This window comes from Borostomias antarcticus (assembly GCF_949987555.1).
Source record: "Borostomias antarcticus genome assembly, chromosome: 2".
Classification (NCBI taxonomy): domain Eukaryota; kingdom Metazoa; phylum Chordata; class Actinopteri; order Stomiiformes; family Stomiidae; genus Borostomias; species Borostomias antarcticus.
The window spans coordinates 28,852,170-28,879,156 of record NC_140235.1 but is presented as its reverse complement, the minus strand read 5'-3'; the positions used below and the strand labels follow the sequence as shown (position 1 = coordinate 28,879,156).

Here is a 26,987-nt window from a genome sequence, read left to right as displayed (position 1 = left end):
TTGAAAAGTCACAAGAAAGTCCCTATCAACCATCAACACACACAAAAAGCTTTACATTTCTCCAAGTAACTCTTTATTATTCAAAAGCCATAAGGCTACTTATTTGAAACGTGAAACCTTCAAGATGCCAAAATGTATTTTTATGTACAGTGATTTTTTAAGGCACAGGATATGTAGATAACGGAGGACATGTCTATGATATGTGCTGTAGGTTCCAACAGTCACCATTGTATGGTTTACATTAGGAAGGCTACTGTCATGTTGACAAAGAAAAACACAACTTCAAACATTGCTGCTCAAAAAATGAGCATAATCCAATAATTGACATGTCTGCTGTAAAACCGTTCAGAATATTCCTCTATTCATTTACACACAATCTAAAACTTTATTCAAACTTGTCCAGTATTCTTCAAACATACTACAACAGTACCTTTGTTTCATAGCATAATCTACAGCACTGAACCACAGCCCTGAAATATTCTTCAGACAATATTGCACCAAGTCCCCCAAATCTATTCTCAACAATCAACTATCCTTTGTGGATGTTTGCATCCCTAATTGCAACTTGTAATAAAGTATAAGAACATGTACAAGTAAACAACAACCAAATAACACTGCATGGCAGAGAAAACACCAAAAAATAAAAAATAAAATAAACTTATTGGAAATCTGCTACTTTCAATTACTTTTGTGGCCCTATCAGTCTCTTTGGAGAGAATGTACAATACATCAATGTAGATATTAGAGAATCACTGAGTGTCTGACAATGTGATTTCAGCATTGGTTCCTTATAAGGACATAGTAGCATTAAAGTACAGTAATCAATAGAAACCCCTGCAAACGGTGATTGGTGCTAGCCTGGGTCCAGACCTGAGGCTCCGCCCACACTGACCGATTCTTGAACTTCTCAATGGAGTGTAATGAGTTGACAATTCTGTCTGATATCAGGCTAGATTGGTACTGTAATATTTAGCCTCATTATGCATATTTACATAAAAATGGACCACAAGGCAGTCAATGTGCCGACACATTACACTTATTCTTCTGTTGGGCAACACTTGCTTGGACAATTATTGTGTGACACTTTTCACTTAATGGGTAATGCAGGGAGAACCCCAGGCTACAGTACATTTCCGTATGTGCCATACAAACTAGAACTAAAAACATGACAATGATGTGCCCTTCAATTATATCACTATCTAAAGGGGAGGGTTGTGTATTTCTGTAAACGTCAGCAGTTTAAAACTGACATGTGTTTCATGATTGTGAAGGTGAAGTCTTGTGTCCCTTTCTATGCCTGGACAGTCTTAGAGGTGCCATCTTCAGTGAGGTTGTACCTGAAAGAGAAAATGAGAAATTGAACAGTTACAAAGTGCACAGAAATATTATGTCATGCGGGACGTTCAATCACTAGTAACAAGTTGCATATCAAACTTGAATCCAAAACAGCTGACCATATGGATTAGACAGGTAAAAGGATTTACCATTGTGTCCATCCTTTCGCTATATCCTCGCTGCTTAAATCCACCAGTGCCTGTAAGGTAACATAAACCACAGTCAACTCAGTCTAAGATCTCCTTTATGTTTGAAGTTGCAGCACAGAACTTTGCTATAATTCTAGCATCTAGTTCTGCTCCTGGTGCTCACGGGACAAAAAACCTGTATAATGATGTCATGTATCCCTGTACGTGGACAGTGTGACGCCACAGTACGCACACAAAGCTCATGTGTGCCACATTACACGACGTCCCTGGACATCAGTGTTCAACATTCAAGCCCTTGGTCCTGCCGCCTCACACAAACAAGTAGGGATAACGTGGCTGGACAGGGCAGGAAAACCAATACTTGTTTACGCTAGAGCATAAACATACAGTACTGTTCTTTCTTTTCGGACCAAAGATGTGGGGTTAGAAAAATAATAATAATTTGTAAATCCTCTTTGCGACATCATTAAGGACAGAGGGCGAGGTGTTTCGGGCGGTCTGACAGTACCTTCCCGAGGAGTCCTTTGTGTTTGGACAGTAGACCCCCTCCATTCTTCACAGCAACGTCCAGAGTTCTCCTGTGCAACTCCACCATGGACACACTGAACTCAAACCTGCAGACATTACATTACATTAGTCATTTACGTAGCTGACACACCAACAAACACACACACACACACACACACACACACAACCACTCAGTTCATCAGACTTGGCGTCAGTCAAAAGACTGTTCCAATAACAGCGGGCATCTTAAGTCGCTTTTTAGAAGTCACAACGTGTCGGCCTGGAAATCTGTAAAGTCTGTAGAGGACTGACATGCTATAAAGAAGAGACTGTCCACATCACTGGTATAGCTCATAGCCAATAGCCTCTATTTATTGAGTTAACACCCAAGCGTGTAACGTTTCCAGCCTTCCCGGCTCTTCCCCAGACTGACATGCTATACCTGCTTCAAAACAAGGATTCTTTTTTTTTTTTCACTATTGCAGAAAGTTCATTTGATGCTTTGACGCTGTGCGCAGGAAGGCAGGGCGCCACACCTGTTTTCCACTGAGGTGAAAGCTCCCATGCTCGTGCTAGCGGCTGCTCCAGACCGGAGAACACCCCCCGCCCGCCCGCTTACGTGTGATCGTAGACAGGGTTGAGGGTCTTCTTCAGGGTGCCGGTCTTCCTCCGGCCGGTCCTGCTCTTGTCAGGCAGCAGGTAGAGGCGGATGAAGGGGTCTGACCCGTCCTTGGTGAACGCGATGAGGTTCCTGAGGGAGACATGGGTAAACATGCCGAGGGTCGGCCGTAATAAGAATAATGATCATTATTGTTTTGTATCATCACCACCATCAGAGGTCTTCCTCAGAGGAACCTTCACGTTACAATCTAGTAAAGAACTAGAAAAACCGCGTAGCGGCTAAATGCCTCCGCCCAGCAATGCCAGTTGCAGTTAACCTAACTAACCCTATCCCTAACCCTAATGCTAGCTAGCTAACGGTAATGCTAGCTCTAATGCTAATGCTAATGCTAGCTAGCTAAAGCTAGCATTAGTGTTAGAATTAGCGTTAGCTAGCTAGCTAACACTTATCCTAATGATAATGCTAGCTAGCTAATGCTAATTCTAACACTAATGCGTTAGCGTTCAAAGTGCTTTTTGTGATGTCATGGTGACCTTGGCCTTTGACATTTGAATACCAAAATCGAATTAATCTAATTAAGTCCAACTGGACATTTGGCCAAATATGTACCAATTCTGTCAAGCTGTTCTTGAGATATTGTGATATATCACAAGATATTTATTATTATTCTCCCCAGTTTTTGTCTCCTTAACTACTTCTTCATACTTTGTGCTATAAACTTCATTCAAACGTTAAAATGTTCATAATATTTAGCTCTTTAAGGGATCCATTCAGATTTTTTATAGTTTTTTAGAAATTTAACTTTTAAAACTATTTTTTGTCCCATTGAAACAGCTTGAAACTGCTTTTGGAATGTTCAGAAACGTTATGTTTTTAGAGTGGTGGCAGCAGTTACTTTTAAAATACATTGTGTAAACTGCAGGCACTCACACACAATTTTGACAGCTCACACACATATTATATATCAAAATGTTCACACAACTGTGCTGATTCGTACAATGTAAGTATCTAAGCTTTGTGACGTACAGTTTTCGCTGTATGACGATTTGTTCGACAACTGCGCTCCCCATTGAAACATATGGTGCCGCACTAACTTTTGAGCTGCTAATTTTGCATTTTTACCCTTTTTCTAACTTGTCGCCATGCCTACAGTGTTTAAGCTATACGAACATATTATACATAGAAATGTTCTGCAAGTTCTCAGGATTCCTATGGTGTCAATATATATAAGCTGTAACATTTATAGTTTTCGCGATAGAGCTGTCTGAAGTGGACCATGTCTAGGATCAGAGTGTCAGTTGGGATTAGAGTGGTGGCAGCTGTAGCTTTTTTTGAATTTGTGTGCATGTGCAGGCTCTCTTAAAGGTACAGGCACCCTTTTATAACTAATGTGGTAGCACAGAACTTAGCCAAAGTGGAATAGTGACACATGATCTTTACTGGTGGGGGCCGGTGGGTAGCCCGGAGAGGAGTACTACGTCCCTGAGTGGCTATGACCGAAAGGGGCGGAACCTCGCCTCCATGCCACTATTCACGCCACAGAACCCACAATTCATCCCCTGAGTGGGCTAGAGACGCATGGTCTTCGCCAGTGGGTGCATGGAGATTGCCCGGTCCATAGTAGTTCTAGCAGTAGCTGTTACATACAGCTGCAGCAGCTAGCCCACGTCACATTTTCTCCAGGAAATGTACTTTCTAGTTTCTATCTATTGTTCCCACTCACCGACAGGCGTGCACCACCACGATCAGCCGGTTCCGCTGGGAGCTGTGGCGGACCGTCAGCTGCACCTCGCCCAGGGGGTACTGGCTAGCGGCAGATCCACTGGAAAAGCAAGGTTTATTAGGTCTGTTTGTTTGCTTGTTTGTTTGTATGTTTGTTTGTGTGCTAGTGAGTGAGTGCGTATGTGCGTATGCGTAGATAGATAGATAGATAGATAGATAGATAGATAGATAGATAGATAGAGATAGATAGATAGATAGATAGACGGATAGATAGATAGATAGATAGATAGATAGATAGATAGATAGATAGATAGATAGATAGATAGATAGATAGATAGATAGATGGACAGATAGATGGACAAATAGATGGACAGACAGACAGACAGACAGACATACATACTTGTGCAGCTGGTGCAGCCTCTGCTGTAGCTCCAGGGTGGCGAAGGGCAGGGAGATGTCCGAGGCCAGGCTGGGCGTGGACTCCCTGTGGGCCAAGTGCTTCTGGGAGCTGGAGATGCCGGCGCCCAGGTCGGCACCGCTCCGGACGGGGCTGGCCGAGTAGGGCTCGCCATCCCCCTCGCCACGGGGGCGGGGTGCGCGGGCGGAGGCCTCCGGGGCTGGGGAACACTCCGGGGCAGAGGGCCTGGGGGGTGGACCGGGGGGCGGGGACTCGGGGGACTGGGGGGAGGTGAGGCCCGCCTTCCTGACCTGGACGGAGGAGGGCTGGCGGGACGCGCTCTGCTTCTCCAGGCACAGGAGCTGCACGGCAACAGAGCAGAGGACGGCGCCTTGTGAACAGGGGCGGGGCTTCGTCGCCTGTACGCAGTGGCGAGCGCAGAGCGCCTTTGGACCGCAGAGCTAGAGTTCCAGTTCAATCATTCTGACTTGCAATCTTTACAAATTTAATTATGCAGAATATACAAAAATACACAAAGCATCCAATAAACAAATATCATGATAAACATCATTAAACATTCTGTCCTTTAGAGAGAGTTAAAAAGTCTGATGGCGCTGGAGTTTCTCAGTCTGTTTGTTCTGATCTGTGTGATTGACTGAGTGCTTTTCCTGAGAAGCCGGCCGGTCCTTTCTCCCTGGCTGGGAGGGAGGATGCTGTGGCGTTGATGGTAGGGCTGTAGGATTGTATCGATACAACGATGCATCGCGGTACGTAGTCTCGCGATACTGTATCGATCTTTCAGCCTGGAGTATCGATACAGCCGGGCGCTGTAAAATGTATTTATTTTAAAAAAAAAAAAAAAAATTGATTAAAATTTTTAAATCCAGTTTAAAAAGCATATTCTACAATATTAAGTTAAAAAAGCATACATATAAATAATTTTGAAAAACCATAAATACTACAATGTTGACAGTTTAAAAAGCATGGATATCAAATGTAAAATATTTATTAGCTAGCTCTCTGTCCAGTCATTGAGTTTGAGTTATCTATATAGTGCATTTGAGCCATTCAGTTTTCAGTCTTGAACACTTAAAATCTTTCAGTAAATGATGTGTGTATCGCAATACGTATCGTATCGTATTGTATCGTGACCTCTGTATCGTGATACGTATCGAATCGTGACCTGTGTATCGTGATGCGTATCGTATCGCGAAATCCAAGATGATATACAGCCCTAGTTGATGGGGAGGCCGGTCCTTTCTCCCTGGCTGGGAGGGAGGATGCTGTGGCGTTGATGGGGAGGCTGATGTCTTTGATCAGCCTCACAGAAGCCTCTTCTCTTCCAGTCTGGAGGTCTGGGAGGTGCAGAGGGCTGTTTGTGGACCTGGTCATTATTCTGACAGCCCTTTTCTGAACTTTGTCCATGGTGTAGCGTTGTTTTGCTGTACAGCCCAACTAAATCTCAACCAGGTCTATAGGAAGGGAGCCCATTTCTTGACTTAACTACTCAGTGTGCAGTGAATGTTTACCCTGAGCGCCATCTTGAGCTTGATGGTGGAGCTGGGCCCGGAGTTCTTCAGGGAGAAGTTCTGGGTCAACGTCATGTCCTCCTCCGCCAGCAGGCCACCGAGCGAGACCGTCACGTTGCCCAGGGTGCACTTGTGCTTGTCGTCCTTCACCTGAATCGCAATGAAAACGGTGCGCTGTACACTTTACTGACCCTCTGACCAAGCTGAGAAAATGCATTGTTTTCTCTGTCACATATCATAGTATGTGAGAAAGGAGATGCACTTGTGAGTTCTCTCAAGTAGTAGTACATTAGCTTTTCCTACGTTGAATGCAATTATTGTAAGTCGCTTTGGGTAAAAGCGTCAGCTAAATGACTGTAATGTAATATAATGTAATGTAATATAATGTAATGTATTAGACGTGAGCACCGCAGCTCATTGGAAAGAGCTTATGGGTGTCGAGTGCAGAAGTACCTCCACCTCCAGCTCCTGTCTCCTGGGGTTGTGAACCAGGAAGGAGAACGCTTCCTCCCAGAGAGGATTGCTGGTCTTGTAGCGTATCTAAGGAGAACACAAAAGCCGCCATTGATCTCTTTGCAACAGAAGACGCTACGGCCGGCAACCATCAAAGCGGAAATGGAGACGCTGTTATTAAAATCCGCAGAGGGCGTTTATCCATCAATAGAAGAGGGTCAAGAGGTAAATGTGTTCCATTTATCACATAGATGGACAGAATGTGGAAGGAGATACATTCGATCCTCGCCTACCTTACTATGAAAGCTTTTGTTGCCAACTGTAAACTGGACGGTGGGACTAGGCTCGCTGCTCCCCTTCTTCCCTGACTGTGAGAGCACAAGGAGAGGAGAGGAGAAGACTGACTTAAGGCAACCAAGGATGGACACAGCGTTCTTCAATAGACGACACACGTTATTGCTGTAGACACACACCATCCCTGTTAGGATTATTTCAACTGAAGTATTAGCCTCTGACAGGCAAGGCTGCTCGCACGGCAGCTGCCAAGGAAACAGACAAGCCCAAGTCTCCTTGGCACTCTAATTTTAGTCGTTGCGTGTTCTCGGGTTTCGAAACGCAAGAGCATTTAGTATTGGTTACAGATTTACAATAGCCTAGATACCACAAGAATAAAACAATGAATGCATTTAAGGTAATCAAGCTTCAGGGTATCGCCACACAAAGACAATAACCCACAATGATTTAGGCTGTATTGTATAACAGAGAACTGTGCAACACAGACAGAACAAGACAACAACAAATGACCACATGCCAGGGCTGAAATTCAATAAGACATTCAAAAAGACATAAGTAATAAGACAAAAGCACCAGATGATGAGGTCTAAAGAAGGTTGGTTATAAGGGGGGGGGGGGCGTAGTGGTCTAAAGCATCATGTTTCGTGCAGCTGCCCACTGGGAACTGGGGTTCGCACCCCGGTCTCACCAGATCTGAGTACGGGTCAGAGCCCAGAGGGAGCAGCCTATCGGTCGGCCACTCCCTGAGGGTGGTTAGTTTCACCTCGGCTGGAGGGTTCGTCACACTACAGCAGCCTCGGCTGGCGACGGAATTAGGAGCTGAGAGAGTGGAGGAGTTGTCTCTCTCCTGCACATCCTCCAACAATTAGAGGGTAATTGGACAGGAGCTCAGGGTCAATTGGCTGCTAAATTGGGTGAAAACAGGATTAAATCTGAAAATAAATGTATAAAAAAAAATAATAAGGACGAGCGGCAGGGGAAATCATTTGTCAACTCAAAGATGCTCCAAAGCACATTCAAAATCAATCAATTCAATGCACGTTACACACACTGAAATACTGTGTGCGAATCCTGTGTGATGTTTCCATTTCTCTCCCCAGTCCCTCACTCTGTCACTCACAACAGAACCAGACAATCCGCTTTCTTTCATTTGTCATTCGATATCCTACTGTGTTCTAGGCCAGAACACAGAGTGATTACAAACAGGTCCAGGTGTGAGAAAATCCAGGAAGCATTATGAGCGAGGATGTGTAAAAAAAAAAAAAAGCCAATGAGGCACATGTCCGAACCATGACAGAACAGCAGCATTTCAACGCCATCGTCCATTTGCGTGCATAGATATCACTGAGAAATAAGTGCCCATTTTACACGCAAGCGGTAACGTAAATTATCGCGGTGTTCTCATGACTTTGGATGGCGCAAACTAAGGGCACAGACACACACACAGAAGCAGCAAGTGCGTGAACTGTGCATGCGAGCCCGCTCTGTTTTACTGTACCTTGAGTGCCTTAAAGACTGAGGCTTGCTTCAACACACCGTGGTTGAAATCTAACAGGCTCCTCTTTTAGCCCAAGGGAGGAAGGGAGACAACCACACCCTCTGTTAGTAGGATGGGGGTGACGGCCTGGGTTAGACTGGATTAACAGTGATTATGTGAGAACAACAGACGACATGGGAGGAACTCGGAGGTGGGCCGACGCTATGGAAGCTTTCGCTCGTTGTTTCTGGGAGGACCGACACTATGGAAGGAAAGCAGAGCTGTCTGGAAAGAATGAAGCTTTGGAATGAACAATGGGCAGAAACTGGGAATGAGTACAGAGGTATCTGCTAAAAAGCTGTTCAAGTCTGGAGATATGAACACTACAAGGCTGTGAGAGGGCCTGCTTCTACAGTTGGAAAATTCCAAGGATATTCACAAACTTCCCCAAATTCCCAACGGGAATCTATGGGAATTAACTGGAATAAATTGGACATTTATGGGAATTAACAAGCATAAATTCTGTTTTCCAGTTTATTCCTGTTAATTCCCATTATTTCCTGTTACAGTAACTCCCATGGGAAGTTTGTGAATATTCCTGGTATTTTCATGGGAAGTGTGAATATTCCTGGAATTTTGCAACCCTACCTGCTACTGTACTATGCAAAAAGGTACTCAAAGCTCAAGTAATCCATGGCTGCCAGCTCTTTTTAGATCGTGTGAGAGGGACAGACGGCCCTCAACACGCTCTTCATGTACTGTGCCTCGAAGCTAATCCATCCATCTATAAACCTGACAACTGTGACTAATGTGTCTATTGAAGGACCATGCTTTCTCCCCTGCAATCGATTGCTACGCTTCAGTCGTAAACTCCCTTAAATTCAAATGACTCTTCGTAGCAATTACTTTAGATTCAATTAATCACAAGGGCACTTAAAATGAAGGTATTATTAGAAAATGCGCCATGCCGAGAAGTCACTTGACATGCTTTAAAGTAGAGGACGCCGGTTACGGTTTCAACCCCACAACACACACGGCTAATGCTGACACTAGCGCTAGGATGCAGAGTAGCCTACCAGAGGACTCACAAATAATGTTCTATACACTGAGGTACTGTTCTCACAAAAGACTAGGCCGGACGCCCTCCTCGCGCCGCAGGCCAAGCTGCCAGTGAAGACGCTCTTTGTGATGGAGGAACAGAGAGAGGAGAGAGGACAGGGGTGAGGCCTAGAATGCTAAAATGCTAAAGATGCTATACTGCTATAGCAGGGCTGCCCAGTCTCACGCATTGAGCAGGGTAGGGGGGGGGCGGTGCTTGTGACTACTGTAATTGAAAAAATTTCACTTCAAACTTGGCAGCCCTGGCTATAGCTTCTTAAAGGGACACAGTCACATACATAAATTCTGTAAGTTTTGCTGCCGTATGTATTTTTAAAATCACAGTCAGTGTAGCCGTTTCCTGTATATGGGAAATACAGCGGCAAAACTTCACACCAATGGCAGCAGCTGCCATGCAAGGCTCATTGGGAGCAATTTGGTCCAGTGTCTTTGCCCAAGAACACTTCAACATGTGGACAGGAGGAGCCGGGATTCGGACCGCCGAACCCTACGATCATTGGACGACCTGCTCTACCTCTACCTCTAGCCGACGTCACTGGACTTCAAAGGGTGATGTCACTGGACGTGTTTGGGATGATGTCACTGGACGTATTTGGGGTGATGTCACTGGATGTGTTTGCCCCTTGAGGTTTTGCCGTGGTATTTCCCATTTAAAGAAAACGGCTACACTGACGGTGAATTTTAAAAGGCATACACACAGAATTTAAGTTGAGTTAATATCAACTGAAACAAGGATGACTGTGGCCCTTTAATGATTGGTTGTCTTCTTCTGAGGCTGAGGTCCAGATATGTCATAGATTTCTTGGTTATGTGTCCTCCTTACCTAAAACAATTCAAGGGGCCCTAACATAGAGCAGAAGAGCTTCAACTGGGGCCCATAGTTTTTCTTGGTTTGATAAAACAATATATCTAATACCCCTAGGCACAGATTACACCTGATCAATGAAGTAGTCAAGAGAAGAAAAAGAGCATAGTTGTGGTGAAGGACAAAGTTGACAGAGGTAAAGAATGGACTTTTGACAGACACGCAGATGAAGGCAATGATTTCATTGTACTGTACAGTAACTGACCCAGGTCTGATTGTGACAATACAATGATAGCAAATGATATAGAATTCCCTCTTCGCCCCTACTCTCTCTCTCTGTCAACACCATAACAGTCCTGCCGCCCGACTCTACTCACCGGTAGGTTCTTGGCTGAGTCCAGATGCACCACCAGCAAGGCCGTTGAGAGACCGTCATTGGCCAGGCTTCTGTCAGCACGCACACTGCTCAATACCTGATTGGACGAAGGGGACAGGAAGAGGAAGTCAACGCTGAGTAGGACAGAATGACTTGAGAGATATGAGAGGTACTGTAAGACAGTGCTGAGGTTTTAATGGGTCTGTGACACACTATACCTGGTCCATCTTCTCTGGAGTGGAGAGAAGAGACAGCCACTCCAGTTTCAAGTGTAGTTTTCCGGTGGACGTTTCTTCAAGGTCAAACCACTGAAATGACAAGTGGGTTCGATCTCAATAGCGTAACTAGATCCACAAACAGTAACAAATGGGTGGTGATAAATAAGATGGAGAATATGATATGTTAGTTAAGAAAATTATAGATAGATCAATACTGTAGATAAATCAATAACTGAGGCTCATTCCTCTTGTGTCTCTTTTTATACTTTTCACTTCGTAGATTTACCTCATCGACCTTCTGCTCCTTGTGAAGCTCAGTCATATCGATCATCAGGCTGAAATTAAGAGGCACAAAAAGATTTAGCCAGGGAGAGATTCAGCCTAAGGGAGTAGGCCAAATTGATTCTCTGAACATCTGACCAGAGCTTAGAGCCAAATGTCTGTCAGTGTCTTGGCACTGTGCCCTGGTCAGATGTTCACACCAGCCCCGCTGTGGTATAAACTCATCTGCCCATGAATCCCAGCCGCTGCTCCATCAATGAGAGCTTTTTATCTGGGACTAGCAGCTCAACAGCTGGTCCACAAACATCAGGCCTGGCAGCACACGCACGCTTCAAATGCGCGTACATTCTTGCGGCTATTGCGAATGTGCGCTTGTTCAACCGTCCAGACCATCAATCATTTAAAAGCGTCAAGTAAAAACGCCCCTGGTACTGTAACGATGTTGCACCCCCCCCCCCCCCCCCCAACGCTTTACAGGAGGCAACAAGGCATAAAATCACATAACAAAGCATAAAAAAGATCAAAAGTCAAGATCAAGAGGACAAGGTTAAAGTAAAACTAAGCCTACGCAAGCAAACAGTGTTCGACAGGTAAAACATGGTACATGGCGCGCGTGTGCTGGGCCAGGGCTGTGCCGTAAAGGCCGTTGAAGCAGAGCGTGATATTGGGTGAGATGACTCAGGGCAGACGGTAATAATAAGCCTGGCTGAACACGTCTGCTGGTGATAAGTCAAGTCTAGTATATACGGTGTGATCGTACCTCCCCAGGAAATCATCTTTGTCCGGATCCTCATCAAACAGCTCAATCTCCAAGTGCTGGCCCGAGTGCTCGTACACCAAGGCCTGTCAATGACAACGACATAATGGTGTCAGTGTCGGGGCAACAAACACTGCAAGCCTGAGTACATTGAGAAAAAGAGCCCTCATGTCAACCGGTTGTCTTCCACACGTTTCGAGGCATCGCTTGGCGAGACGTCACTCGGCAGGCCTAATGTCTCCCTCCGTTGGCTTTTGTCACCTCGTAAACTTCGTTCCATTTCGGGTGGAGGCTCTCCTTGACCGTCTTGCTCTGGAAGAGGTGATTGCCGATCTGAATGATGCCGTACGGGTCGGACTTCCCCTTGATCAGCCCGCCCAGAAACTTGTCCTTCCCTTCCAGATCCTGCGCCTCCAGGAAGTGGATACGCAGGACTCCCTGAACGAACGCGAACACGGATATGCACACACGCACACAAACACAGGCACACACACAAACACAGGCACACACACACACACACACACACACACAAACGTACACACCATGAGGGAACACTTCAGGAATGGGGGGGGGGGGGGGTTATAGCACCTGGTGACACTTTGGGGTCATGCCAGGGAGAGGAGAGCTGACAGTATGGGGCAGACTGCTTGCAGCCGTGTGAAACATGTAGCTGCTGTTGTCGTACTATATATATGTAAAATAAGGGAAATCAAACACAGCGTGATGGTGCGTGTCGGGCCGGGCACCTTGGGCATGGGGAAGCGCAGCTGGGCCAGCTCCACGTCCCCCACCAGAGGGATGGTGATCCGGTTGGGCAGCACCAGGTAGCTGTAGATGATGTCCTGGATCAGACTGTCCGAGAGGCCGCTGGAGAGCAAACAGATGAACAAACAAATATAAACAAACTAGGGCAACTAAATAAACAACAGCAGCAGCGCGAGCATGCCCTTAGGATATAAATGACGTCATAATCTGATTTAGGATCAAGCGAATGCTGTTTTTCCTCTATATAAGACAGGCAGGCTAATATTGGAATGGGTTCAAGTGCATCGTTGCGGTAAGCCGACAAAGCCCTGGTTGTTGGAGTCAACACACTGACATTCAAAAGACCCTGTAACTCTACTGTACAACTGCACAAAGAACTACAGGCTGCTGTAAAATAATCTCTAATACACCTACATACACAAAATAATCCTACATACACAAACTACAGGTTGCTGTAAAATAATCTCTAATACACCTACATACACAAACTACAGGTTGCTGTAAAATAATCTCTAATACACCTACAGTACATACACAAACTACAGGTTGCTGTAAAATAATCTCTAATACACCTACATACACAAACTACAGGTTTCTGTAAAATAATCTAATACAGCTACAAAGGCTAAACTACAGCACAGTAACTACAGTCTGCTGTGAAATAAGCTCTAATACCCAACATGCAATGTCATGTACAATGCAGATGAACTAGCTCAGCTAGTTCCAGCTAAATCTGGCATGTTTACACAGTCATGTACTTGTATGTGTTCATTAATATGCACTGTCCTCACCAAATACACCAATAAATAAATACATAAACAATGAAATGCTCACTTGAGACCTCAAGTCTATCAAATACATAATCTTCAATACATCTTAATACAGTTGTGCTGCACTGCATCGAATCATGGTTCCCCTCTCTGTCTCCTGGTGTACTCCTCGCTAAACAGATCACACAGGCGTTAATGGGACCATGAATCTCTGGAGTGGGATCGATCGGGGCCAGATGTACACACACAGCACCGGGGACGGATCAGGGCCAGATGTACACACACACAGCACCGGGGGCCGAGGAGGATTCCTGCCACCTCAGGTCTTCATCTTTCCCTCCTGACTGCAGTGAGGGACCTGCTGGCTGGGTTGACTCCAGCAGAAATAACATTATAGCTCCACAACACACACACACACACGCACACACACACACAACGCAGTATCTGCCGGTGATGAATGCGTATCACGAGGGGGGGGGGGCAGAGAGAGAGAGGGGGTACAGCGTGGTGGGACGGTCTCTGGAGAAGCGGGTGTGTGTGTGGTTTCGGCCGCCATGTGATGCCGATGGTAGGATGCAGCTGTCGCCGTCAGTCCTGCGAGTGTGTGGGAGCTTGGGGGGGGTGAGACGGTCAACTTATCTGTGTGTCTCCTGACCCCCCCCCCGTCTGTTCTCAACACCATCCCCCCGCTAACCCTGCACGTGAGCGCTGGCCTCTGCACACGTACACAGACACGCACACACGCACACACACACACACATACCGTACAGTACACACCCCAAACAGAGCCACAGCCACTGGCTGTCCAGATCAATTACGCATCTCCAGAGAACAGGTGGTGATGTGGCGTAGGACAGGTTGTGTGTGTGTGTGTGTGTGTGTGTGTGTGTGTGTGTGTGTGTGTGTGTGTGTGTGTGTGTGTGTGTGTGTGTGTGTGTGTGCGCGCGCGCATGCAGAGTGCCCTCTGTGGGGGAAGATTTCGTCACTGGGCTCTGGTTATGTCGGCATCCATGTCTAAAGTGAGGTTGAGACAAGAGCGACAAAGTACTGAAATCTTTTATCAACTGTTTTTATCTTTTATCAAGTTGTTTTTTAATCTTTTGTCAACATGTTTTATCTTTTCAACAAGTTTTTTCATCAAGGTGTTTTGATCTATTGTCATGGTGTTTGCTACATTTCCTCAACATTGGTAACTGGCTTACTGAACTAGAAATACCAGACATTTGTAAACTCCCTTTCTGTCAACCATGTGTTTACAAAGCAATTAACGTATACTGTAGCCCCTTTGTCCCCAAATGAACCACAAGTCAAATGCCAAAACAACCACTGAACCAGTCCCTGTTTAGCTCGAAGATGACAGGACATCAATTTTGATCCAGGAAATTAAAATAGCCCATGTCAGTTCATGAACTCAAATAGCCCAGCCCCGTTCTTTCCAGTTACAGGAAGCCTTTGTTTTTGGCTGAAACACCAGATTGGCTAAACAGTTGCACATTAGAAGACACATCTGAGCTCTTTAAATCCAACGCTCAGTGAGAGCTCCCAGAGTACCCTGGTCATTACCCATAATGCCCGAGTAATGTTTCAGTTTAAACCCCACGGAGAGCCGGTGCCGGAGCCCAATTTAGAAACTAGATCCGCGGCGATGGGCTGGAATGAGATGAACGACCTGCTGAACAAGACGAAAATCAGGGTCTCTAAACCTGGCTGTTTTCTGCACCGTGGACCAAAAGATTAAAAGCCACACACACACAAATACCTGCCAGTATAGCAAGAGGTTGGCCTGTGACTGCAGTATCTCTTTCCCCCCTCTGCTACGGTCAGGGAAGAGATACCGCTGCTACGGTCAGGGAAGAGATACTGCACTCACACGGCGAGCACGGAGAGGCTCAGGAGGAGCTTCTTCCCGCGAGCCACCCGGCACCTGAATGACTATCTAGAACATCTAGTGTATATAGAATATGTAGTGTACATACTACATAGCATAACCACATGCAAATGCAAATGTCACTACACCTAACTCCCCTCACCCCGGGATTACTGATTATAGCTATAGCATGTACATAACACACCCATGCAGCAACGTTTCACTGTAACACTGTACATTACATGTGAGAAATAAAGAAATCTTGAATCTTGAATCTCTTGAAAAGCCACTTCTCTCTGACTTACTTGAGCCCGGGAATGTCTAGTATGTTGGTCAGGCCTGTCCAGTTGATGTCCAAAAGCTACATAGAGAGAATGAGAAAGTGAGAGAGACAGAGTGATTACCAGTCAATATAGAAATATATGCTTCAAAAGAAAACAAATGTGTCTCTGGTGATTATGTTATTCACGTTAATGGGGTCTTTACGGAAGGTCTCAGGGGATGGCGTCAGTGTGAGTGCAGGAGATCAAACGGCTTAACTTAAGTGATTTCTGCACTCAATTTTAATGTTTTGTGACCGTAGTATTACAGTACAGCTACACCATTTACAGTCAGTGAGAGAGTTGAGCACACAAAGACCTTGATTGATACAACAGCTACGTACACAGGCACAATGGCAGGTGTGGCACACTGAAACAAGAGCCAAAAAGGAAAACTATTATGAATTGCTCGACTTCTATACAAATTATCTAAAACATAATGCACATTTGACATTAAACAAGACCCCAGATTGAAGACTCGCTAAAACATTTCATTGATCTTTTTCTTAACATTTTTCACCTAATTTTGCTGGGCTATTTTCCGAATGCTTCGTAGTGTAAAAGGGGACTCGGCTCACCCAGGCAGCAGAGCTAACACCTGGCATGCTAAAACATTCATAACCATGATGGTCTTTTGCAGAGCGAGAATGAGGTCAAAGACTGTGTTAAAGACTTTCCATTATAGGTCTCCTATCAAACACTTGTGTGTCTGCCAATTTATCGAGTGGGAGTGCCAACGCTTGTTGTTCTGAGCAACAGATGCCGGTTTCAAAACACGGCTTATTTGTAAAGCAAAAAAAACAACAAACACACAAACGCTGGGAAAATCCTCAAAACCGCAGACAATGAACAGGAGAGATTTTTTCACAGACAGAGATGTGCCAGACCCTCTTTCTCAATGCTAGAGTTTTCTCATCTTCAGGCTCAAGGTATGGGTTTCAACGTGATTTAGCTGCCTCTCACACAATTACCTAGTTGCTTACTCGGCACCACGCTCTTTGCGGTAGTGACAGGAGGGGACACTGCAGGGCTATCAAGGCGGTCTCAGAGCAGTCCTGCATAAACAGGCTACGGCTGAGTAATCAGGGACTCGTCTAACAAAAACCCACCTGTTAGTCAGGGTCCAATGGGGGCATGAATGAACGCAAGTGTTGCAGTTACCGCCTCTTATGAGAGGCTTTTATGAGAGGCAGTGGGACAAAACAACAAACTTGAGATTGGTATTTTCAGGCATTTTCAGCATTCTTCCAAATTATGAATAATTGATTAGGTATGTTAGATATGTCAGATATACTGTTTTGTGTACTTATATCAACACTCTTCTGAAATTGTTCTTATAAAATATAAAAAAGTGAGACTTCCTTAGTGTATCAATGCAGAATGAGCATTCTCTGTCCTGAAACATGTATTGTACTGTAGCAGTAAGGGACCGTTTGAAATTTATGGGAGGGGGTCACTGGAGAACTTTTGAGTGCTCGGAAATAAAAATGCATGACCCTCCCTCCGACAGAAATATATATTTTTGACCCTCCCTGAGATATAAAAAAAAAAGAACAAAAGATTGACTCTCCCTCACCAAATAGGCAATATTCATTTGAATATGGTGTCACTTGAAATACAATGTCTTCCGTTTTTGAGTCAACACAGTTTCAAAGTGGCCCCTAGTTTTGCTTATTATAGGGTCCTACTGATTCCGTTATAGGCTACAGTACGTGTTACTGTAATGTCAGTAGCAAATTAAAGAAGTGAAAGCACACAGCAACGACCAGCGACAGTGAAATGCACAGCCACCGAAAACAGATGGGATGCCTGTATCAGTTCGTGATTTAGATGCTTTGTTGCTAAATCGTCTCTGTCATCACCAGCAGAGCGCCACTGGTTCACCAAACGACAGCCCACACTGGGTCATACAAAACAGCTTGCTGAATTCCGAAAAGATGAAGAACCTATTCTATTTTGATCAATTCAAATTTGTATGACCCTCCCCTGGCCTCAAATTCAAGAACAGTAACACTCCCCTGGACTACAATTAAAAAAGCACCTGTTTCCTCCAGTGACCCCGCCCCCTCCCCCCCTCCCCATAAATTTCAAATGGTCCCTAATCTCATAAACTGTACTTGTTGTTCCGCCAGGGCAGACACACACACACACACACACAATGTTTTATCCCCTCATTACTGTAGCATCCCCCTGACAACACAACTCTGACGGAGGCTTCGGCTATTATGGTCTGGGAATGTTTTCCTTTTGTTTGGCACAGAGGATCTGACCATTTAAGGAGAGAAAGCTGAGAATGACCTACTGTAAGCAGTTCACATCACTGGGATGCATTCTGGTACATGGAGTGCATAGTCGTTTCATATAGTCCTACTGTTGGCTCTTGATGGACTACAAATTCGTCAGAACACAGACATTTCCTCTTTCTCCACTCCTACCGTTAATAAGCATTTCCCAGGACCAGGCAAGCGAGGGAGAGAAATATAATGAGGCAGAAGGCCACAGGGACAGCTGCTGGTCCAGAGCCTGTGGTGTGTGTGTGTGTGTGTACGCTAGCACATGTGTATGTACCCTTTATGCATGCCTGCATGGTATGTGTTTGTATGTGGTGTGTGTGTGTGTGTGTGTGCGTGCGTGCATGCGTGTGTGCGTGCGTGCATGCGTGTGTGTCTGTGCGTGTGTGTGTGCATGTGTGTGTGTGTGTGTGTGTGTGTGTGTGTGTGTGTGTGTGTGAGATTCCTCCCGTCTCCTGCAGTACAGTATTTCTCCTCTCTGGTCAAGTCTGTGTGCTGCAGAAGCACTGAGGAGAAAACCCAGCAAAGTAGGGCTTGTCTGATCTGGAGCTATTTCAGGCTCCAGAATATCCACCAGGGAATCCCATACTGACTTACAGTATATCGGCCAAACGTTCTGGAGCTCTGATGGGCGACAGCAATGAAATACACACTGTCACACATAGGGATGTAACGATAACCAATATAATGATAAACCGCGATAACGTTAGATTAAATTTATCATGATAAAATTAAAATTTTCGTTCTTTGAAAAACTCACAGTAAATACTGTCCGGCATCAACCAAAGTTAGCAACAATCTAAATTATTTTAATGTTTATGCAAACAAAAAGTGCGTAGTGCTGCTATTTTTATTTGTGGTTTTGAATATAAAACTTGGTGAAATGATTTCAGTGTGTGTATCAGTAGTTTTTGAAAATGTTCAGCACATTTTATAAAACCGCAATATTATTGATAACCGCGATAATTTTGGTCACTATAATCGTGATATTAAATGTTCATACCGTTACATCTCTAGTCACACATTTGGTATACAAGCATGTGCGACTGAAAGTGGTCTAACATGTAGGAGGGGAGGGGGGGAAGCTCACAGGTTTCTTGAGGAAGAACAACGACAGGGCTCCGACGAGGGGCATGTCACCTAGCAACGGCTCCATGACAACGCGCAACACTCCGTGGAGCTGTGGAAGCAAAAAAAAAGGATTTTGAACACACTCACTTGGATACACAGACACACACATGATTGAATACACACACACACACACACACACACACACACACACATTACATAACATTAAGAGAGATTTTAATATCAGCAAACTAACACACTTGGGGCCCTTGACCCAGTGTCCTCCTAGTCTCAGTGTGTGATCTGGAATGTTCCACAGTGAGGAGCCCTCAGCAGGACATGGCAGAGAGAGACAGCGTTCAGTCGGCCACTGGGCACATGGTGATACTAAAGGCCAATTTATACTTTGTCGTACGACAGAAATGACATCACTGTCGAGACTTTTTTGTGTCGGACAAGGGGTGTCTCGCACCTAACCAACTTTATAATGTCGCAGACGTCGTCACTTTCTTCGCACAGCTGTGATTGGATAGCTAGATAGAAGGCACGTTCATTGCCATGGATCAATCAGCCACGCGTCTGCAAGTTACCATGGAGGTGATCAGACACTTCGCTGAAGTATAAATGCTAAATGTCGGCTGACATTTTTTTTCTGTCGACAGACATTTGTCGTACGACACTTGTCAACTGAGTATAAATTAGGCTTAACTCAGCCCTTGTACTGGAGTACGTCTCCCTCCACACTGTAGAAAACGGAAAACGGCTTTTCCGTTAAACTCAAGTCTCAATGTATGAAAAGTCCATCCAGACTAGACTCTGTGACTAGACTGTGTGTGTGCGTGTTTGTGTTGTGCGCGCGTTTGTATTGTGCGTTGAATAATAGAGCTGTGTGGATATAGAGCATAGGCCTGTTGTGTTGTTTTTCACATGCCTCTGTAATATGATCTTTAGAAACGTCTTTAGACACGAAATAGCTTCCTCACTTGCTCCAGCACGCATGCGCACAGCGTGCTGGAGCAACGATTGCGCGCTGTGCGAATGCGTGCTGGAGCAAGTGAGGAAGCTATTTCGTTTCGAAAGACGTTTCTAAAGATCATGGCATGTGAAAACCACAACAGGCCTATGCTCTATATAAGCACAACTTGCGATTCATCAAGACAGATTGATGAAAACAACCGTTTCGCGGCAGAAAATAGATTTTTAGAAACTGCATTCTAAGTGCCCCGACCACCGCCATTACATGGATATACTGGCTCGCGCTGGATTTTACATTTCTTCTACATGCCTCCGAACTACACCAAAGTGATCTCGGTGAGTCAAACGTCTTATAATATGTCGTAAATAAGGTCCAGGTTGTCAAAAACAAGCATTGTCCTTTAACTGTGGAAACATGTTGAAACTGACAAAATGTCTAATTTTACCTGGATGCTTTTTATACCAGCTTTGCAGTAGTATCTTTTAATGTCCACATCAATTTCTGTGTTCCCGACAAAACTGCAATGAAAACAATTCTCAGCGTCATCGATTATTCATTCAACAGCTTATTATTATGTTTAAAGGAGTAGTAAAGGAAAGATGCATGTTTAGCCCTGTTTTAAGGTTACTTATGATCATATACAATGGTTCAGATCAAAACGTTGACAAAACTAGCACTTTTGAGAAAGTCTGATAATTGATCTACCACCGTTTAGGTCATACAATGGATGTGGGTGGGCACCGTGAAAAATCTTTACTTTACTTATCTAATCTTTACTTTACTTCCCTTTACTACTCCTTTAAGTTAGAGCAAAGGACCCGGAGTTCTCCCCAGATGGGTGTTTGGGAAAATCTCCTGACGGTCCAGATGTTACATCCCATTCCCCGTAGGTCCAGGTCACCTGATCTGTAGATCCATGATGATCTGACGCTTGTCCACGTTCTCAGTGTAAACCTTGACCCCGTTGACCCTCAGGGGCTGTGGAGAAGCAGGACGCAGTTGATCACGTGACCACGTCTCGACTGACTCCTCCAGCTCGAAACCGAGGCTACAGCCACCCCCGTCCACCCTCCCTAATGGTTCGACCTGGTGTGTCGTTCCCCACTAATGTAAACCCCACGTGGAAACTATTCCGGAAACATCCACCCACTCCCCCAGCTGTCACTACAACACCTGCTAGGAATCGTATTTTGTCTTGAAATACACAACCAAAAGTCGACTTGTTCTTTCCTAAATTACTGATAATACACCAACAGAACATTGGATAACTTAATAAGACTAGAATATATAAAATCTAGATACAGTATAACACTTTGATTGAGTCTGGCAGTAAATGCTCATTTAACTACTAACTAACTACAATATCAACAAACATAAAACTAACAATTCATGGGCGAGAAAAACGAAGCACTGCCAAGCAGTGACACTCACTTTGTCTCCCATGTCGATCTTGCTGAAACAGAAGGTGCTGAGGTGGCCGTTGGCTCCCTTCACCGCCGGCTCGATTGTCTCCTTGAACAGCTTCTCCACAAACTGGCAGATGTAGGGCCACATCTGTCTCACTGTCTGAGAGGGCACATGAGGGGAGGGGTCAGGCTGGCACCGTGGACTTGGGCCTGGCAGAGTTACTGGACTTGTGACGGTGCAGCGTTGGTAGTGTGGCAAGAGCATGGCGCATTACATTTCTAACAGCTACGGGTTTGATTCCCGCTGGTGCATCTTCTAATCTTAAACAGTATATTAGGCTATATTGTAACTGCAGGTAATCATCGTCCAAGATTGTGATTGGCAGGTTGCGGTCAAACTATTTTCCACCGGATCCATTCATGTAAGGACACTCCCTGGTGAAATTTTCCCTGTGTTAACGTTCTACAGTACAGATAAATATTTCAAACTTGCCCATGTCAAACGACCAAAGTGAATGTGACTGGCTTCCTGATGTATGAGTATAGTGCTGCAAAAACAGAGTAACTGTGTTTCAATGTGCCGCAGTGTTCATCTCGATGCCTACTTCTATAGCTCGGTGAGAGAGAGAGAGGGAGAGGGGGAGGAGGAGGGTGGGGGTCTATATCTCTGTGACTTCTAGAGCCCAGATGAGCGGGAGGGAGAGGGGGGTGGGAGAGAGAGAACGAAAGAGAAAGGGGAAGAGAAGGTAGCTCCTCATCACAGCCCTTCCACAAATGCCAGTTGGGCTTCACAGAACAACGCCAGAGAAACAGCTGACCATCTTCTGGTTGTTTTTTACCTTGTTCAGCCACTCCACTCTCTCTACATCTGGGAAGTGGACCTGAAATGGAGCAAACAAGAGACAACAATGAAGTGTGCTGTCTAATTATCGATACAGTCAAGTTTTCCACACGCTGTATTTTCAGGCACTGATTTTTCATTTTGAAATATATTGCTGCGTATGAGATTCTCTGCTAAGCTTCAACTGTAGTTTGTTTTGCTGCAATCTGCCTGAACTACCCCCAGGCCATCACATGGACAGTGTCTGAACAGCCTGCTGCACACGGAGCACCAGTGGGTGGGATAAGAGCCCTGGACATGTACCCATGTGCTCACTCACTAACTCACACTCACTCACGCACGCACACAGACAGACACACACACACACACACACACACAGTCTTGTATGTGTATAAGTCCCTAGTGCAGAGGATACATACCCAGGACTCTCCTCTCTCCTACTGAAATGTATTGCAATAAACTCTGCACACGGGTAAATCTTCCTACTCCATAGATACTTGGTTAGATAAAACAAGAAATAACTCTTAATTCATCTTATTCCGTTGTATTTACTGTACCTCACTAGGCCTATGTAATTGATAAACTGTGAAATAAAGCATTGAGTAATGAGAGTGTGCCACTAACACGCCCTGTCATCCCACAGAGAGAGTGCAGCGTCATCTAATACTCCCCAGGCGGCAATATGCCCAGTGATGGAGCAGGAAAGATAGCCTGGCATGGCCTGAGACAGCCGCTGGTGACAGGCTGGGCTAAATGCTAATGTCTGTGAGAAAGGCGCTGATCCAGCACTATCCAGGCTGAGCGCGAAAGGATAATGAGGGGAGTGGGTGGACGAGGAATAGAAAGTGTAACTCGACTGGGTGCCTCGAAGCGTTCGGGCCCGGCTTTTCCAGAAAGTGGAAATGACTCAGCTATGCATTCTGGGAACACTCACAGGTCGTTGGCCAGAAACGGGAGCTAACGAGCCCATTCACACAATAGGGTACAGAAATGCCCTCAAATGTATTGCTTGCTCAACAAATAGCATGGCGCATTGCTTGCCAGTCTGAATAGGAAATCTGATCTATAATGTCAAGACTCGTCAAGAGCTATAATGTGGACAGATTATATGTAAAGGGGTTATTTTTCACCAATTCTAAACACGTGCAGGGAATGCGGATGGTTCTCAAAAGGATGGGGATTGATTTTTCTTTCCACTACATCCTCCTGAGAACTTGCTGGTGTCTCCCTGCCTGGGGTCTTAAATAAGCCGTGAGAATGTATTGGTTCTCACTGAGTATGCAACGTTAAGCAGTCAAATGACTCACTCTGGATTTATTTCCAAAAAAGCCAAAGCAGACTGAAGCAGTAAGCCCTGTACAGAATGCTAGTGCAGCATATTTCTGCTTCTAGCGCAGCTACCTCACACCAGCTTTTCCAAACCTTTGATCATTTGTGAGTTGTACTCTTGTGGTAAGAAGACCACCATACAATGCACAGGTCAGGGATGGACCAATAGGAGCAGGGGCAGCGCTGCACATGGAGATAATGTAAGCTCTGCTTTATTCAATACTGTATGAAAAATGGGACAAACAGAAGATTGACAAGTCTATCTATCATAGTGGCTTAAGATTCATCATGGGTAGGGATGAGACGGTATGGATTTTTGCATTACGGTAGGGTACGGTATCTAGTTACACGGTACAGTTTACAGTATTTAACGGTATGCGACATTTCACCTCCCCAACACACATAAAAAAAACAAGTATTTTACTTTGAAGGAACTACTGTAGCCTACAGTGCAACACATGATGGAAAATACACACTATTGTAATTAAGCTCAGTCTATTAATAGCAAGCTTATATTCAATTACAAAATAAACTGTTGCAAGCAACTTGAAATGTGAAGTTTCAGCAGCGCATTATTGTGTAATACCGTAAACGTAATACCGTAAACACAGGGAATCTCACGGTTCTAATACCGTGGACATTTTATACCGCAGTTCACGGTTTTACGGTATGCCGTCTCATCCCTAATCATGGGTGATGGGTTTAGAACTCACTGTCAAAAATTGGAATGGTCCTCCCTTGAGCTCAGGAGAATACAACATGAAGTCTTATTTATGTATAGAGCCCTCATTGCCAAATCCCCCGTTCCTCTCCAGCCTCCACTAACTCACACGTACCACTAAGATCAAACATCCCTACTGCACACGTACCACTAAGATCAAACATCCCTACTGCACACGTACCACTAGGATCAAACGTCCCTACTGCTAGAACGGATTGGGGAAACGCTGCTTTTCGCTAAGCTCTGGAACTTCTTTCAGAAACAAAACCAGCTTCCATCCTTATTCCCCTGCAAACACTTAAATAATTATTAACTGATAGCTATGGGACTGAAGTTTGTAAATGCCACTGATGCTAGTCATTTCCTTACTGTACTTTAATTATTATACTCTGTATTCCTGTACTTAGTCACTACATTTGTATTTTTCATACCCTGCTACCATACTACTGTTTGTAAGTTTGTACATTATCATTGTTGTCTGCATGCTGTCACTGTTCTTGTATTTCTCTGTTACTGTATACAGTATGTTGTTTCTAAGCAGGGTACATCTGTAAAAGAGACCTGGTCTCATTATATTCTTCCCGGTCTAAATAAAGGCTTCTTTCTATCTTTCTGTCCTTCCGTCCGTCTGTCTATCCATCTCACTCTTGCTCCATAGGAACACCAGCTCATGTGCCCTTTCTAGGAGTGTCCTCAAAAGGCTTAAAAAAAAACTCAGTCTGATAGCCTACTGACTCGGTGGTTGCTGCTACCAGCTCGCTCTGAGGAGAGACAGACATTTAATCTACAAGTAAATTAAATCAGGTCTTTTACCGGAGCCTCTGGGTCAATGTTTCTACATAGCAATATCCTTCTGAGACGTCAACATACTGAATCTGATGAGACTGGGAACATCCTGTCCTCAAATAGCAGCAGCAATAAACTTTGATTCTAGATTTGATCTCTATCCAGTCTCCAATTAAAAGCCTCTGAAGAACAATGTTTATCTCAAGAGCTGACAAAAACCTCCCAGAAGACTGCGTTTTAGGAAAGAGAGCCCACAAGATATTGTGTGACAATGCCAAACATCTTGGGATAAAAATAAGTGAAAATTGGTCCAGATATCCCATGTTTTCCCACTGCAAAATTAGCAGCCATCCTGTCAGCAGGGAGGGCATAAGAAATGACAGTTGGTCTGAAAAAAACGTATGACTTGGGCCGTCATAGTTCAGCCCTTGGTCGCATTGAATACTGCACTAATCAGGTTAATCTGACTGCATATGTACTGTATCAAGTTTGGTTTTGTTACAGTAAAGTAGTGACTAGGACCCCTAGCCTACCGCAATCAGACAGGAGGAAAAGTACAAGTTTAACCAACATGTCAGGATAGACTGAATACATCCTCCAGACATAGTTGCAGGATGGTTCGACTTCAGAGATGGCGTGTCTTAAAATAACAGGGTCCCTGTGTGGGCATGTCTGTCTCCCAGCTCGGTGTCCGGTTTACTATTGTGCCTGGCTGTATTTAGAAGGCGGCTCAGCCTAATGTCAGTGAGAACAGCTGGTCTGATCAAGGATTTACAGGTCAACACAGCTCAGGTGATGGTTTTCCTAGAAACCCTAAAATAAAGTTTCACATGTCCAACACACATAACCTATAATTAGAGATGAAATACACTTTAGTCACAGTCTACAGTCATGAGTGAGACATCATATTGGGCACTGCCATCTTACCCATGGTGGCAGATCTGAAGTGCTCAGACTTTGCTTGACTGTTCTTTCCTCTTGTTCAAAGAACGACAGGGCTCTGCTCAGTCTTGTGTTCTTGCCTCCCGTATTTCTCCTCCACCAGAAGAATATTACAAGTCCTATCAGTAGCCAACTGAAGCTGTATTCAAAGTATCCCAAAACGTATATCGGGAAAATAAGAACAAATGTCTTTGCAAACTGAATCCATGTTTGAGTGAGGTCACCCACCGTGGACGCGGAGCTGTCATCGGCTAGTTCCGCCGCAGGTGGAGGCACAAAGTTCGGATTGGTCGGAAGTGGGCTTGGTGAGTTTTGTCCATTTTCCTTGGATCCGGTGGAACTTGCATTGTGTGAATGGGCTCCTCGTACAGCCGTCATGCTGTCTCTTGACATTGTTTTCCCCTAATGGTTAAGGTTGTTCATAGCCTAATATTGTTCAGAGTTCTTCAGCGATCCTCCTGCCAAACTGGTTCCCATGCGCAAATAGAATTAAACATAATTTTTGAAATGCCCATGAGACACGTTCACCTTACGTCAGATCATGCCAAACCATTTTGCCCTGAAAAGAGGGTATATTGGCTAATATTATTCGTGCCTGCCGCTTTGTGGAAAAACATGTTATAAATATAAATTATCAAATCAAGGACACAATAGCATTTTCCTTCACACCAAAAGCACACCCATTCCGCGTACCGAACAGTCCACTTGCATCACCGCAGTTTCTGAAAACTGGTCAGAGAGGGTAGGAACGCAAGTTGTTGTGCGCACCTTCCGAAGCACGTGAAAGCCCTCCTAGTGCCACCCCGTGGTCATCGGCACACACATCCATGCACAAGAGACTACATAAAACACACTCAAGAAAC

The 26,987-nt window shown here is 44.8% G+C and overlaps 1 protein-coding gene across 1 annotated transcript; it reads right to left on the bottom strand.

The window, feature by feature from the left end:
* Positions 1 to 71: 71 nt before the first annotated feature.
* On the bottom strand, positions 72 to 26,517 carry esyt2b (extended synaptotagmin-like protein 2b; the record flags this gene model as incomplete). Its single annotated transcript, XM_084461567.1, has 24 exons — positions 72 to 1,337; positions 1,485 to 1,534; positions 1,993 to 2,098; positions 2,611 to 2,742; positions 4,337 to 4,435; positions 4,736 to 5,094; positions 6,262 to 6,411; positions 6,715 to 6,801; positions 7,008 to 7,082; positions 8,507 to 8,569; positions 9,574 to 9,666; positions 10,787 to 10,882; positions 11,004 to 11,093; positions 11,290 to 11,338; positions 12,046 to 12,128; positions 12,304 to 12,480; positions 12,789 to 12,909; positions 15,750 to 15,805; positions 19,146 to 19,235; positions 20,545 to 20,617; positions 21,001 to 21,077; positions 21,531 to 21,665; positions 22,345 to 22,386; positions 26,110 to 26,517. 24 exons carry the CDS (start codon positions 26,515 to 26,517, stop codon positions 1,292 to 1,294), a joined length of 2,757 nt encoding a protein of 918 aa, XP_084317693.1. The 3' UTR covers positions 72 to 1,291.
* Positions 26,518 to 26,987: the final 470 nt, after the last annotated feature.